Raw genomic sequence first — 15,751 nt, 5'->3', positions numbered from 1 at the left:
GCATCATCAAAAAGGGATATTTCAAAAGAATTAAAGGGATCATAACAGTCATCATAGCAATCATCCTTCGGTAGGCACGAAGGGGAATTAAACGATGTATGAGTTGAAGAGTTACTCTCATTAGAAGGTGGGTACAGGTGATCAATCCGCTCTTCCTCCTTTTGTTCTTCGCTCTCCTCCTCATCTTTTTCATCCAATGAACTCACAGTTTCATCTTCTTCCATAGATTCCTGCAAAATATTAGTCTCTTCTTGGACAGCGGAGACTTTCTCAATAAGTGCATTTATATCGGAATTGTATTCATAATTCTCATAGCAATATTTAAGGATAGCTAAATTTTTAGGTCTATAAACCGAATCATCAAAATCTTCAAACTCTTTAAACATAGATTCAATTTCATAAGCACCCATAAAAGCAACAAATTCTTCTATTTGTTCCACATCATAGTAATCATATATACCATTAGCATAAGAAGCTATTTAGCATTAAATTCGCATAAAAAGGGAAGGTGTGGACCCTTCATCCTAGAGCAACAAGTATAATCATATCTCAAGCATAGTTGCCTAGCATACCACTTCAATATATGAATTTGATCCCATAATAGTTTTCCTTTTTGTGTCAAGCGGTAATCCCTAAAGTATTCACATTGATCCAATGTTACTCCCATTACATAATTGAATGGGGTTTTCTCAGGATTATTAAAGTAGTACATAATATCTTTCACATAACCAGCATCGAGGGTTTTAGGAGGTTCCCCATCTCCATGAGCAGAAAGTACACCTAATTTTTTGGTATTTCGTGTTCCATATCCATAACTAAAGATAAAGAACAACTAAGAACAGCAAATAAAAATTACTTAGTGATAAAGCACACAAGCACACACGAGAATATTCACCCCACGCTATTACTCCCCGGCAACGGCGCCAAAAAAGGTCTTGATAACCCACAAGTATAGGGGATCGCAACAGTTTTTGATAAGTAAGAGTGTCGAACCCAACGAGGAGCTAAAGGTAGAACAAATATTCCCTCAAGTTCTATCGACCACCGATACAACTCTACGCACGCTTGATGTTCGCTTTACCTAGAACAAGTACGAAGCTAGAAGTACTTTGTAGGTGTTGTTGGATAGGTTTGCAAGATAATAAAGATTACGTAAATAAAAAAGTAGGGGCTGTTTAGATAAAGAAACAATATAACGAGTGTGGAAAAGTGGTGGTAGGAGTTGCGAAATTGCCCCTAAGCAATTGACTACTTTACTAGACCGATAGCAAGTATTATGTGGGAGAGGCCACTGCTAGCATGTCATCCCTGACTTGGAATTCTATGCACTTATGATTGGAACTATTAGCAAGCGTTCGCAACTACTAACGTTCATTAAGGTAAAACTCAACCATAACATTAAGATATATTGGTCCCCCTTAAATCCCGTATGCATCAATTTCTATGCTAGGTTGAAGCTTCTGTCACTCTTGCCCTCCAATACATAGTCCTATCAACATATAACTAACCCTATGGTGTGATCCACGCGCGCGCTCATATGATGTGCACCAAAGGATAGCAACATAACCACAAGAAAATTAAATCAATCATGGCAATTCATCAACCACCGATAGGACAACGAAAATCTACTCAGACATCATATGATGGCAACACATCATTGGATAATAATATGAAGCATAAAGCACCATGTTCAAGTAGAGGGTACAGCGGGTTGCGGGAGAGTGGACCACTGTAGATAGAGGGGGGAAGGTGATGGAGATGTTGGTGAAGATGGCGGAGGTGTTGGTGTAGATCACGGTGATGATGATGATGGCCACGGCAGCGTTCCAGCGCCACCGGAAGAGAAGGGGAGAGGGGGGCCCTTCGTCTTCTTCTTCCTTGACCTCCTCCCTAGATGGGAGAAGGGTTTCCCCTCTGGTCCTTGGCCTCCATGGCATGGGAGGGGCGAGAGCCCCTCCGAGATTGGATCTGTCTCTCTGTCTCTCTCTATTTATGTGTTCTCTGATTCTTCCCTTTCACCGTTTCTTATATTCCCGGAGATCCGTAACTCCGATTGGGCTGAAATTTTAACACGATCTCTATCCGGATATTAGCTTTCTTACGGCCAAAGAAGGGCACCAACCACCTTACGGGGTGGCCACGAGGGTCAGGGGCGCGCCCCCTGCCTCGTGCCCCCCTCGGGCATCGTCTCGCGTGGATTTTTCTTCCCAAAAATCATATATATTCCAAAAAAAATCTTCGTCAGTTTTTATCCCATTTGGACTCCGTTTGATATGGATATTCTGTGAAACAAAAAACATGCAACAAACAGGAACTGGCACTGTGCACTGGATCAATATGGTAGTCCCAAAAATAGTATAAAAAGTTGCCAAAAGTATATGAAAGTTGTAGAATATTGGCAAGGAACAATCAAAAATTATAGATACAACGGAGACGTATCAGCAAGCACAGGAGCCGGGCAACCCAACTATTGACCCAAGACATGATTCGGAGCTGATGCATATAAGGCCAAACTCGCGACGCCGAAGTATGCTATAAAGCTGTTCAGACTTGTTGGCAATTTATTTTGTTCACATATCGAGCCCCTGGCAAGTTATGGCGGGGCGTGTGAAATAACACAAGGAGCAAATACAGTGTTTTGGAGAAAATTAAATACTAGATACAGATTATATTCACTAAAACTTGAGTGATATGCCAATCGTTGTTTTGTATATAATAATGCCACGACCCCGGCTATTTGACATGCCAAGGGTCGACGATTGAGGTGGAAGGCACTTTACAGGCTCACAAAATGGAGAGTGCGGTCTACAAAAAGTTGATTTGGACCTCCTGTCGCACGTCTGCGCCGCCTTTCCTCGATGAAGGGGTTCCTTAAAGGGAGTGGCTTTTGGATGAATTTACAAACCGGAACTCCGATAGAGTCGGTGAGATGACCAACCTGCGAGTCACCTGTGATAAACGATAATGAAAAAGAAAAGGTGGTTAGAAAATAAAAGAAGGGGGTTATGGGAGTACTTGTAGGCTCGTCCGTATTGTGCCTCCGCCGATGCCCATGGTATTTTAAGTGCATAGTTATGTATGTGCGGTGTACATTTCACGGGTGTATGAGGCGGACGGTGGAGGCCGAACTGCTAGTCCAGCTCCATAATTGGTCGGTCCTGCTGAATGGAGACCGGCGGCTTAATGGCCGACAAGGTATGCGATTTAATAAGACCGATTTGTACTCCGGCTGGAGGGAACGTAGTATGATCCTCAGTCCGGAGGGAGTACGTCTCATGCTCCTCTGTAGGGGCGTGTGTCATGTATACCATGTTCACTGTTTTTACCTCAGGGGGAAATTGCTTCTGACCCCCGGTATTTGGTTGGTGAATCTCTTCGTCATCGCTATCACTGGGCGGCCTTTTCCCCTTGTGTTCGGCGTTGAGCTTGCCGGCCTGCTTGAAGACCCAACAACTTATGTTTGTGTGATTAGCTGGTTATCAGGGTTGCCATGAATCTGGCAGGGCCGATCCAATATCTTGTCTAAATTGGATGGTTCGTCTCTGTTTGCCTTGAATGGCTTTTTTCTTGACCAGGTTTGGGGCCGCTGAATCCGGCGATGACCGCTGTGTCGCGCGTTCCTTCATTATCATTGCGGCGCTTGTGTTTGCTGCATCGAGGTTTGCCGTTGCCGTTTCGGACTCTGGAAGTGCCCGGATCGTTGGCGTTGTTGCTTCTACGAGTGAGCCAGCTGTCTTCTCCCACGCAAAAGCGGGTCATCAGAGTGGTAAGGGCTGACATGGATTTTGGTTTTTCTTGACCGATGTGGTGGGCGAGCCACTCGTCCCGTACGCTGTGTTTGAAGGCCGCCAGGGCTTCCGCGTCCGAACAGTCGACGATTTGGTTCTTTTTAACTAAGAACCTAGTCCAGAGCTTCCTGGCTGATTCCAGGATGTTGAACTATATGTCTTAAGTCATCGGCTTCTGGTGGCCGGACATATGTGCCTTGGAAGTTGTCGCGGAAGGCATCTTCCAAATCCTCCCAGCTGCCAATAGAATTTTTGGGCAGACTGTTTAACCAGTGCCGAGCTGGACCTTTGAGTTTTAACGGGAGGTATTTGATGGCATGAAGGTCATCTCCACGGGCCATGTGGATATGGAGAAGGAAATCCTCAATCCATACCACGGGACCAGTTGTTCCATCATATGATTCGATATTTACGGGTTTAAACCCTTCTAGGAATTCGTGCTCCATTACTTCGTCTGTGAAGCAAAGAGGGTGAGCGACGCCTCTATGTTGGGCCACATTGCGACGTAGCTCCGATGGAGTCAGTCTGTGGTTTTCGGCCCGGGTGTGACTAGGCTTGTCACGTCCAAATAGATAGCCGTTGTCACGTGTCGGGGCACGTCTTCGCGATCCGTAGATCGATCTGGTATGTCCTGCTCTATTGTCCAGGTCCTGCCGAAGGTCATATGTATGACCGCGAGCTGTTTTACCTCTGCCTTTATGATGAGGCGGGGCGGGCTGGTGTTCGGCTTGAGTTGCCGCTTTATCCCGACCACGTGGTGGTCGGTCAGCCGCATTGCGCGATGATGGTATGTGCTCCGGCGCCTCGTCGTCGAACTGAGGTAGCAATTTGCGCTTCGAGTAGCTTTTGGCTGGGCGCTTAAGGTTGTGTTCTTCGGCTGCTAGGACATAAGTCCATCTGTCGTTGAGCAGATCTTGGTCAGCTTGAAGCTGCTGCTTCTTCTTTTCAGGCTCCTTGCAGTGGCTATTAGCCGGCGTTTAAAGCGCTCCTGCTCTAGAGGTTCCTCGGGCACGATGAAATCCTCAGTGCCAAGGCTTGCCTCATCCTCGGAGAGCGGAAGATAATTACTATCCTCCGAGTCTTCGTGCATGGCCTGTTCATCAAGGCTAACTTGCCCGTCTTCCCATTCGTTTTGTTCGGCAGTTGCCTCCACGGGGCCTTTGTTGTCTTCGGCACCTTCCGGAGTGTTATCTTCTCCTGTGCCGGTGTTGTTGTCTTTGTTGCGGCGTGACTTAGAGCGGCGCCGCTGACACTGTCGCTTTGATTGTATCTTGGGAGGTTTATCCTCAACTGGATCTTCCTTGCCATCGCCGCTATTCTCTTTTGGTGCATCCACCATGTATACGCCATACGAGGAAGTGGCAGTCCAGCATCCGGTAAACGGCGGGTTTTGGGCCTTTTCTTCTCTGGCGTTGTCGTCCATACCCTCGATGTCGCCGGAGCCATAATCGAGCATGTCAGTTAAGTCTTCGACGGTGGCTATGAAGTGCGCGGTGGGTGGGAAGCGAAATTCTCCGTCATCAGCCTCCGGCTCGAACCGGATACAATTCGTCTGTGAGCCCCCCGCTAAGGATAGTGCTCTTAACGAGTTTAACATGTCGCCCAAAGGTGAGTGTCGGAAGATGCCCGCGGAGCTGAATTCGACGATCGATGACCGGTCAAGCTCGATAACGCGGACGCACAAGGTTCGGAACCTGCAACCGGAGGCGAGTCCATGGTTCCGGTGACATAGATGTCGCTTGAAGTTAAGTATGTGTGCGGCTCCAACGCCGCTGAGTCTGCTGCTTCTGTGGCAGGGTTGAACTTCCCATCCTCGGATGGCGCTATCTGCTCCGGATCTAAAGCCGAGGCAGCTACAGGTGCTATCTCCTGGGTATGTTCAGATGACAGATTTACGTCGTGTTCATCGTAGTGGCAGGGAGCGGCTGCCGTGGTCTCGAATCCGTTGAAGATCAAGTCTCCGTGGATATCCACGACGTAGTTCAAGCTTCCAAATCTGACCCGATGGCCAGGGGCGTAGCTTTCGATCTGCTCCAGATGGCCAAGCGAGTTGACCCGCAGTGCGAAGCCGCCGAATACGAATATATGTCCGAGGAGGAAGACTTCCCCTTGGACAGCGTCGTTGAAGATGGTAGAAGGAGCCATCAATCCTTTTGACAACGGCACAGTGGAACTCTCAATGAAAGCACCAATGTCGGTGTTAAAACCGGCGGATCTCGGGTAGGGGGTCCCGAACTATGCGTCTAGGATCGATGGTAACAGGAGACAGGGGACAGAATGTTTACCCAGGTCCAGGCCCTCTCTGTGGAGGTAATACCCTACTTCCTGCTTGATTGATCTTGATGAATATGAGTATTACAAGAGTTGATCTACCACGAGATCGTAATGGATAAACCCTAAGAGCCTAGCCTGACTATGATTATGAGCATATATGTCTACGGACCTAGCCCTCCGGTTTATATAGACACCGGAGGGATCTAGGGTTACATTAGGTCGGTTACAGAGAAATGAATCTATACATTTGAACGCCAAGCTTGCCTTCCACGCCAAGGAGAGTCCCATCCGGACACGGGTAGAGTCTTCGGCCTTTGTATCTTCACGTCCCATCAGTCCGGCCCATGTCCCATAGGTCGGACGCCCGAGGACCCCTTAGTCCAGGACTCCCTCACTTGAACCATGTATGGGACGTTTCGCCACACACAAGGCATCAGGGCCTGCTGCTATGGCCAACGCCTTGGCCATCGTTTCTGGTGGATCAAGCAGATGAAAAGCTGAAGCCATGTCTTTGTGAGAAGGTTGCTTGCGGGATTCCTCCTAGATAAAGAAATACCCATGTCTCAAGTTTGCTGATAATGCCAATAATGGATGGTTTACACTTGTCTGCTAGAGAGTGGTGGTCGGTGATCTCTTTTGTGCAGTCCTCTTATGAAGTACGTGATCGAGAGAATATGCCGCTGGAGCTATTGTGACCACCATTTTCAGGCAACTTCAGAGCAGTACAGGTATGGAAGATGGTTACTCACATATTTAAGAAGATTTTGGGGGTTTGTGTAACTACTCACTCTACTCAAGGGTTGACTGAACGGTGGCATGCATACCAATTCAGTTTTTATGGTGCCGCTCATGTCATCTTGTAGAGTGGCACAATGTGCTTCTTGCTCATGGAGTAGTACTCCGCACAATGCATAAAAGGGTCCTACAGATTGTGGCACAATTAAGGGACCTCGTACCTACAATTATGCTCAAGAACAACGGTTCAAAAAAATTCAGTTGTAGAGCCCATAAGTACAGCTACAACAGAGAAGTATTGTTCAGGTCATTCAGTTATATATCCAAGCAGTGTTCATGAAAGGAGAGCGCAGTATACTGCAGTACATAGCAAGAAAATCACTAGCAACATTTTCCTAGGTGTTGGCATTCACTTGGTGGGAAACATGTTTATTCTAATTCGACTTAATCCATTTTTCACCCAATCAGGGGAGCATGTGCGGTTGCTGCAAACCCAACCTCCATGGCCAACCAATTTTGCTACAGAGTTCAGGAGAAACTTGAGAACGAATTCTGAATTTCTGCGCATCACTGGTGTTCTTTCGGAGTTGACTCGGGTTTGGGTTGCTACTCAGGATATCAGTACATCTAGCTTTGGGATCCATCTGGTGGGAACTTTATTGATTATGATTGAGCTAGAGCAGTGCACTGAGATGATTTCTTATATGATAAAACATGGGCTGCATCCTTTATGCATGAGTGTTACTAGCAGGGCATTGTTGGTGTTACAACTTGAGAGGACATTATTTCCACGTACAGATTTTCTTGTTGGAAACCTTGCAGCCTATTCAAATTCCTGTGCAGTCAATGCCCCTAGAGATTACAGTCATCAACATCCCTTTCTTCGGACTATGAAAGAATTTGGAGAATGCTTAGCTATAGTGGAGAACAATGGTTCGAATAATTCAGTGAAAGAGCTCAAATATGATACATCAGTATGGCGCCCAGAGGATTGCAAGTGTGTGATTTTGATGCCGCTCAGCTATGAAGAAGCACCGACTTCGACGGTAACTCAACCTGTGAATAGTCGTATCAATGGGTTTGCAAGTTCTTGTTTGAGGGTATCTCCAGTTCATGAATTTAATTATATGATGTCCGGTGCGACAACTGTCAGATGGGCCGCGGAGTTTGGTGCTTTTCTCTTGGGCAAGTTACCCTGCGTATCCTTTTGTTTACCATCAGTCCAACCAAAACACCCATGGCCATCCCCTGTTGCAGCCATGTTCACTCAGCGGCTCTTATTTCCCATGACAACCATTACTGGATTTGTGCCTATTCTTAAGATTTATGTAAGGCTCTTCGAAGTTGGGCTTGCTCAATGGCTTGGCAGTAAATCAGGTAGTGCACGTCACCTTGAGAAGTCTTGGGATCCTGGCTCCAGTAACAAAACATTGTCAGTTCAGATTTCTCACCCATGGGAATATATTACTCACTGTCAAATAATGTTTCAAGATGACCAACATGTGGTGGATGCCATGCAGTTCTCTTCTGACTGCCCACAAGAACATTTTCATGGAGGAAATAGTCCTGGTTTTGTGAAGATAATCAGCAGGGGAGCACCGGCCATGAGTGGTATGACATTCTCTACAGGCTACAATCAATATCATTTTCAAGAAGGGAGGGGTGTCATCACCGTCGCCGCCGTCTTCGCGCAAGGCTCTGTCAACCATGAGCACTACCTCGGCTTCGACCACAGCAGTGTTGACAAGGGCTACGTCCTCGACGCCTTCTTTGGTGGAGCTTCCATCAGCCACAACTACCGCTCCTACTTCGTTGAAGTCCACTCCTGTTTCGACCGCCATTGTGACTACGTCTAGGTCAAGCAACATCACCTGCAATGGGATCCGAGGGGGTTTTGGGTGGCGTCGGCTTGGGGTTAAGCCGAATTTCAAGAAGGGAGGGATGTCAGGAGCCCCTCCTGATGGGTATGTGGGCCTGCCCCTGGACCGGTACATGGGCCGGGCCCATCAGACTACCGAAGTTGAAGAGTACAACTACCAACAAGTGGAGGAAGCTCTAGTCATTCGGTGGATCAACGAACCGGCGGCGGCGGCTACCTCTCTCCCCTATCTCCTTCCTTTCCCTTTCCTCCAGTTCATGTGTTCTTCCTCCATTAGTGTAACCATTCCTCGGTAATCACCATCATGTACTAAACCTTGTGTTGGAGTGAGATTAATCTAGAGGGAGATCGCTACTCTTACACGTGAACATTCACAAAATTTTCAGAATTGTTTGAAACATTTACAATTAATGTTTTGATGTTGGAGCATGGGGAACACCCCAAGGATGGATGTGAGCACATGATATTTTCCCATAAGTGATAACCGAGTGGTGTGTCTCTATTTTTTTAGAAGTTGCCAGCGACCGTGAAATGGAACCAGCGGCAGCAAGAATGAAAAAGGAAAGCTGGTAATGGAGGCCCAATAGTCAGTGGCCGTAACTCGAAATGTTCCCGATCCCATCGCCGATAAGAATACCCGTACCGAGGACGTGACAACCACGGCCACCACCTGCAAAGCAACCACCCGCCCGCCGACGATTCGATCCCCCTCCCCGGTTCACCCCAACCGCTCCGCCGCCGTCGCCGCCGCCGGAGAGGGGGAGGAAGGGCCGGAGGGGGAGGGGCTGCCCGTCGACGAGATGAAGGAGGTGGTGCTCCACGTGTACGACGTGACCAACAGCGACTCCGAAAAGACCAACAACACCATCCTCCAGATCAACCGCATCTTCAAGGACCGCATCGGCCTCGGCGGCATCTTCCACAGCGCCGTCCAGGTCCTCCACCCTGCGCCTCCCGCTCTCCCGGATCCCGGCGACGCATTCTGCCTGCGTGCTTACCCCCACCTCCTCCAGATCCCCAATTCTCATTTCCCGATGTGTCGCGTGCAGGTCTATGGCGAGGAGGAGTGGTCGTTCGGGTTCTGCGAGAACGGCAGCGGGGTGTTCAGCTGCCCCGTGAGCAAGAACCCCATGTACACATACCGCGAGCGCATCGTCCTCGGGGAGACGGAGTGCACCATAGCCACCGTGAACAGGATCCTGCGCGAGCTCAGCCGCGACTGGCCAGGGCACTCCTACGACCTCCTTTCCAGGAACTGCAACCACTTCTGCGACGTGCTCTGCGACAGGCTCGGCGTCCCCAAGCTTCCAGGTAAAGAATCGGAGGAGTTTTTTCTTTTGTTGCGAAATCGGAGGAGATTAGGAGCTTTGTTCTTCTGATTAGCCACTGTGGTAGTCAGTACCGATAGGTGGATTCCAAATGTATATCTGGCCCTGAAAGGATACCAAATCTCTGGTGGTAAAAGTAATTCACAACTTTGTTGATGCCACCGTACCGATAGGAGGATTCCAGTTTAGTTAATGAGATTGGATTGACTAGGAAAATAAACTGAAGTTGAATTGGATGCTGTTGTGACGCCGAGCCTTTCACAGAGAGTTTGGGGATAGTTTTCAGCCGGCAGATAGTAGTTAGAATGTCTGTTGATGCATTTCACCTTGTATCTTTCAACTACGTTGCTGGTTAATCGCAACCGTGAAACGGGAACCAGTAGCAACAAAGAAAAGGAAAGCTGGTAATAGGGGCCCAATTGTCAGTGACCGTAACTCGAAATGTTTCCGTTCCCACCACTATATTGTGTAGCTAATTTCTGTGGTGAAAGCCAAGGACATTTGCATATTGCTACTCAGCTATATAGGATCGGTCATGTTGAAGTGTTGAACTTGAACTTCAGTAGCGTAGTAGACTTGTTTGAGAGCCGATGATCGGTGGTGCACATTAAGCGGAAGGGATTGTGTTATCTAGAAGGTGTTAAATGTCTTGGGAGGAGAGTGGATGTGGCTGGAAAGAGTGGTGCGGGCTATAAGGACTATTTAGCTAATATTGCTTTCACTTGAAGGTGTCAATTGCCTTACAAGTAGAGGAGATTCACCTCAACATGATAGGACCGGTGCCCATGGCCTTTTAAGACCATGAGGAGCTATCTATCTTCCGCTGGAACTCTATATTTGTACAACTTGCAAGGCTCAGTTTACGTTGCTGAACTGTGCTGCCTGAAACTTGTTTTGTGATCTGGTCAGGAATGGTAAGACAAACAGGAAAAAAACTAGTTAACCAAATACTACCTCCGTCCCATATTAATTGACGCTCAAAAGGATGTATCTAGACGTATTTCAGTGCTAGATACATCCGTTTGAGCGTCAATTAGTATAGGATGGAGGGAGTAATAAATAGTCAAAAACTGGTTGGGCAAATGGGGTTATTGTAATCCACTACGCCTTACGTGGTCTAAGTGTCTAGGTTTTATGAATTCTGGAGCCTGGGAGCCCTGAGTTTTTCACCATTTAGGGTTATTAGCAGTCTAGCAGCCCATTTCCGTTTACTAGGGCCACGTGAAGTCAATTATGCTATGTTCGATTGGTTTTAGTGCGCTCGACTTGGAACATTATTTTTGTTAGTACTATTATAGTATGGAAATTGGGATGTCGGAAGATAAACTGCTGTTCCCTCACACCTGAAGCTCCTCACACCTGAAGCTTACTATTATAAGATGATTAACGTATAAAAAGTCTTTAGGATAAGATTACTAATGTATGAAAACTACATAGCGTAGGACTTGATGAGTTAACTTCGGTAAGCTAACTTGGATTATTGCATGAATTTTAAGCTATATGCCACTAGACGCCTTGAGTGATGGAGATATCACTTTCCCGATTGTTATCTGTCTTGCTAGCATGTAGTATTCCCATTCAGATTTGAAATGACTTAACAATCGATTTATTTTTATTTGGCTGACCTTGTATATTGAACCTTGCAGGCTGGGTTAATCGTTTTGCCAATGCCGGCGATACAGCTGTGGTGGTTGCTGAGAATACAGCAGTTAAGGTGTGTATTTAATCTGTTCGTATGTGCGCCAGTCCTTTTGTCTTCTGATAACAAAACTGTTGTATTCGTGGACTACTTCCATGCGCGATTATTTGCTGTGTTACACTATCCTAACTGTTATGAGTTTAGTTCGTTCTGCGTTGCATAGATATTTCATAACAGTATCTCAGCAGTACATCATTATTGCAATCTGCAAGTTAAGGGGCATATCGACAGAGATACCAGATTTAGGCCCTGCCCTCATTTTCAAATATGGTATTTCAAAGCAATTTATTTTTGTGATAGATGTGACAAATTGGCATCGCAATTGATTCATACCAGCCAATATCTTGGCATATAGGCAATTATGGTTTTCTTAATCCTTGACCTCATCATTAAATCAAGGATCATTGTATTACCTCCTACCTTTTTTTGTGTGACTGCATGGCATGCAAAATTAGGGTTGGTTTAGTGATAGCGAGTCGTCTATTTCCGCAGAATTTTAAACATTACTAGCACGATGCCCGTGCGTTGCCAAGGAGCCATTGGCTTAGGAGGTGGTCAAATAACGTTAGTGTCCTTGTGTCCATTGCACAATTTACGATTAGTAAAGATAGCAAAAATACGGCGAGGGGCATGCAATGTCAGAGAATTTCAAATGACCATAGTAGGTTGGGAAGAGGAACTAAAACCAAGATCGATTTTGAGTTGAAGTCACAATTTTGTGTTTGTTATTTGTGCCTTCTACAAAAAAGTTGGTCTCACATGAAAGTAGTGTGTTTATTTATTTATGATAGATCCCACATGTGAGTAAAGTATATTTGTTTATATCTCTTTTGGAAGATTGCTTGTTCCACATGTGGGGATGCTCGTATTTGTTTATTTGGAAAGGATGTTGGACCCACATGTGAACTCACCACCAACTCCAATCTTTATAAGTAGGAAATATTGTCTCGGTAAATTGAACATGCTGCACTGCATGTGATCGAGTGTTAGGGCCTGTTTGGTTCCCAGCCTAAGTTTGCCACACCTAACCTTAGTCATGCCACAACATCTTAGGCATGTGTTTGGTTCATTGCCACACTTCTCTAGTTATATGGTCCACATGTCATAGGCTCAATTTTTTTGCCAAATCTTGCCACACTTGTGGTGGTCATTTTGTTAGCCACACTTTTTGTGGCAGCCACACTTAGTGCCGGCAAGTCCTGAATGTCTGAACCATGCTGCCACCATATGAATGCACGGAATTCGCGGCCATGTTGCATAATTGTTTGTTTGACTTTGTACCCGTTGTTTTCTAATATTAATGTGATGGTACAAATAGATGTCAAAACTTCAGAAAAATGCATACTACAAGCAAGGGAAAATCAGTTTTTACCTAATCAGTTAAGATTTTGCCAAAAAAACTAATTAGTTTGGCCTTAGCATGCTTTCTGTTTTAGTCTCTGTTCATGCCATGTCCATCTTGGGTACTTGACTAATCTGAATGTATGTTTATTTGCTTTTTAATATTATAATTGGTGTTCTTCAATTGAACACAGTTAGTTTTAAAAGTAATGTTGCAATTCTCTGTTCTATTTGGTTGTCTCGCTCTTTGTTTCCCTGATTTTGGGCACTTTCTTTGTTCATATTTTCTTCATCAAGATGCTATATGCTCGCTAAATACCCTATGTGTTTATTAGTTTTTGTATTTCGTGCCTTTGGATTGAAGCTTTGAAATAACGTTTACGTGTACTGTTATGGGTTCATTGTTATTCACTTATTCCATAATTTTCCCATTATCTTGCTTATACATATTGTATTGATTATTCTCCTTGACATGATTTCTCTTGTTGCAACTTTATGTTTTGCAGTTCAGGCAGGCTAAAACAGAAATTGTCAATGCTAGTAGAGTAGCATATAGATTTATGGCAGGCCTGACTTCGAAAAACCAGGCTTCACAAGAGTCTCCTGGTGAACAAAATAGAGGCAGCCCTACTTTCCAAGGAACATGGTTCAAGAATGTTGTTTCAGCTGGCGCGAAGCCATCTACAAGCGGGTCAACTCCCTCACAAGAAGCTGATGATGCACCTCCCTTGCAGCACCAACAATCAGCAGAGCAACCAACAAGGTTGTAGTCGCTGTCACAGCAGGCCTACCGGCCGTTGTATTGAAATCTGTAGTGTAACAGTAGCAAACATTTGTTCAAACTTGTTTATTCATACATGAATCTATGTGTCTCTGCATTGCAACTGAAAGCATCAAATGTGAAACATACTCTTCTAGCTTGACAGGCTCACTAACCAGGCTGATAACTTCCGGAAGGTGCCCAAGAAAACATTTGCCTTCCATTTAACCTAGATGCGCTACTCATTAGTGACCATAGCTAAGGGAGTATGGGTGGCGCTGACGATTTGGTTGTTTAAATTAAACTGCCAAAACGTCCTATATTAAGGTCTTCTGGGATGTGGCTTTTAAATGCTTCAAGATCCTTGGAAGGCAGTCTTCTGGTACAACTATTGGAATTGGTTTGTTCGTAGATACACAGGATATACAGGCGGGTACACAGATTCAGATCCAAGCATCAACAGCAGATTCCCCTCTTCAGGCCAAAGCGCTTGCGCTACTTCTTCCGGCCAAAATCACTGTTTTGACTTTTTTTGTTGCCAAATCACAATTTAATCCCCTTAAAAAAACTGATTTGAACCTTTCTGGTGACATCATTCACCATGGCGTTTGAGTTGCATGGAAGACGCCATGGTCCATGGCATTTACCTCAGCAGGACATGGCGTCTCTGGTGTGAGACGAATTGCCACAGACCACGGCGTCTCTTTCCTCACCGAGTGTTTGCCTCTCGCCGAGGCAGCTGCGGGCAGAAGAGTGGATACCCATCTCCGACGAGCTGCTGCCTTCCATCTTTCACATATTCAGAAGCTCAATGGCATATAGCTGATAATGTGTGGTCATCAGCAGAAGTACCTTTCTATACTCAGCTCAAATGCTCCTGGTGTGAACAGTAAAAAAACTTGTTTTTGGAGCTCAAACCTGTTTTTGGATGTAATTCTTCAGCTCATAGGCATACTACTTGACTCCTCGTCCTTGTCATAGAAGGCATAAAAGGCAAGTCCCAGGAGTGTAGCCTATCTCTTGAAGAGATTTACCACACGTGTGTTTTCTATCTGTTTTTCCTTTTCAAGCACATGATTATTTTACCTTTTTATTTGTTTTACATTCAAAAAAGAAATGTAAAAAACATTGCAATAATTACTAATGCACAATTACTTTGTACTTTAAATCTTCATTGGATTTTTATTATTGAATCCCTCGAAGAGGTAAACGTGAATTGTTTTTATATATTGGTGGATTTACAAATATAGAAATGTAAGAAAAAATTTACGTATGTTCATTCAGGTCCACAAGCAAGCAGAAATCGGTGTGTATCTTCATTAAGTTTGTCTTTAAAATACCCCCCAAGAAACATTGTCTTTAAAATACACCATTATTAAAAATGCTGACATTAAAATACAACATTGTCTTTAAAAAACATTGTATCTTCATTAAGTGTGTACCTTTCTATATTTTGAATTTTAACATGTATTAAAAGTATTTTTTATTTACAATAATAATCTAGAAATATGTTAACTAAATGTTCAACGCGTTTTGAAAATGTAAGAATAATTTTAAAAAATAATTTTATTAATACATGGTGAATTTTCTAAAAAGACATAGAACATTTTTTTAAATGCATGAAGAATATTTTTTAATAATACATAGATTTGTTTCTAAAATAGCGCTGAACATTTTTCCAAATGAATGATGACATTCTTGAAAATACTTCATAATCATTTTTTTAAATGCACTATTTTAAAAAAAGTTTCATGGAAAATTTATTTGTTCTTGCATTTATTTTGTCAATGAGGGAAAAATCAAAATCAAAAAATGAAATGGGAAACAAACATGAACTTGGAAATAGATATAAATCAAACCGATAGGGAACATACATCAGGAAAATCGCTTGAAGAGGTATGATACATTACTGGGGCGGCCAAACTGTGCATGTTGTAGGAGAGTTCG

At 44.7% G+C, this 15,751-nt stretch overlaps 1 protein-coding gene across 1 annotated transcript; it reads left to right on the top strand.

Annotated features, from left to right (window-relative positions):
* The first annotated feature begins 9,310 nt into the window (after positions 1-9,310).
* LOC125510560 (deubiquitinase DESI2-like) lies at positions 9,311-13,961 on the top strand. Its single transcript, XM_048675780.1, has 4 exons — positions 9,311-9,611; positions 9,726-9,987; positions 11,651-11,718; positions 13,551-13,961. Exons 1-4 carry the CDS (start codon positions 9,477-9,479, stop codon positions 13,812-13,814), a joined length of 729 nt encoding a protein of 242 aa, XP_048531737.1. The 5' UTR covers positions 9,311-9,476; the 3' UTR covers positions 13,815-13,961.
* The last annotated feature ends 1,790 nt before the right edge of the window (positions 13,962-15,751 follow it).

The sequence above is a fragment of the Triticum urartu genome, chromosome 1, assembly GCF_003073215.2.
Source record: "Triticum urartu cultivar G1812 chromosome 1, Tu2.1, whole genome shotgun sequence".
Taxonomy (NCBI): domain Eukaryota; kingdom Viridiplantae; phylum Streptophyta; class Magnoliopsida; order Poales; family Poaceae; genus Triticum; species Triticum urartu.
The sequence above is the reverse complement of the archived record's forward strand: the minus strand, read 5'-3'. Positions and strand labels throughout refer to the sequence as shown.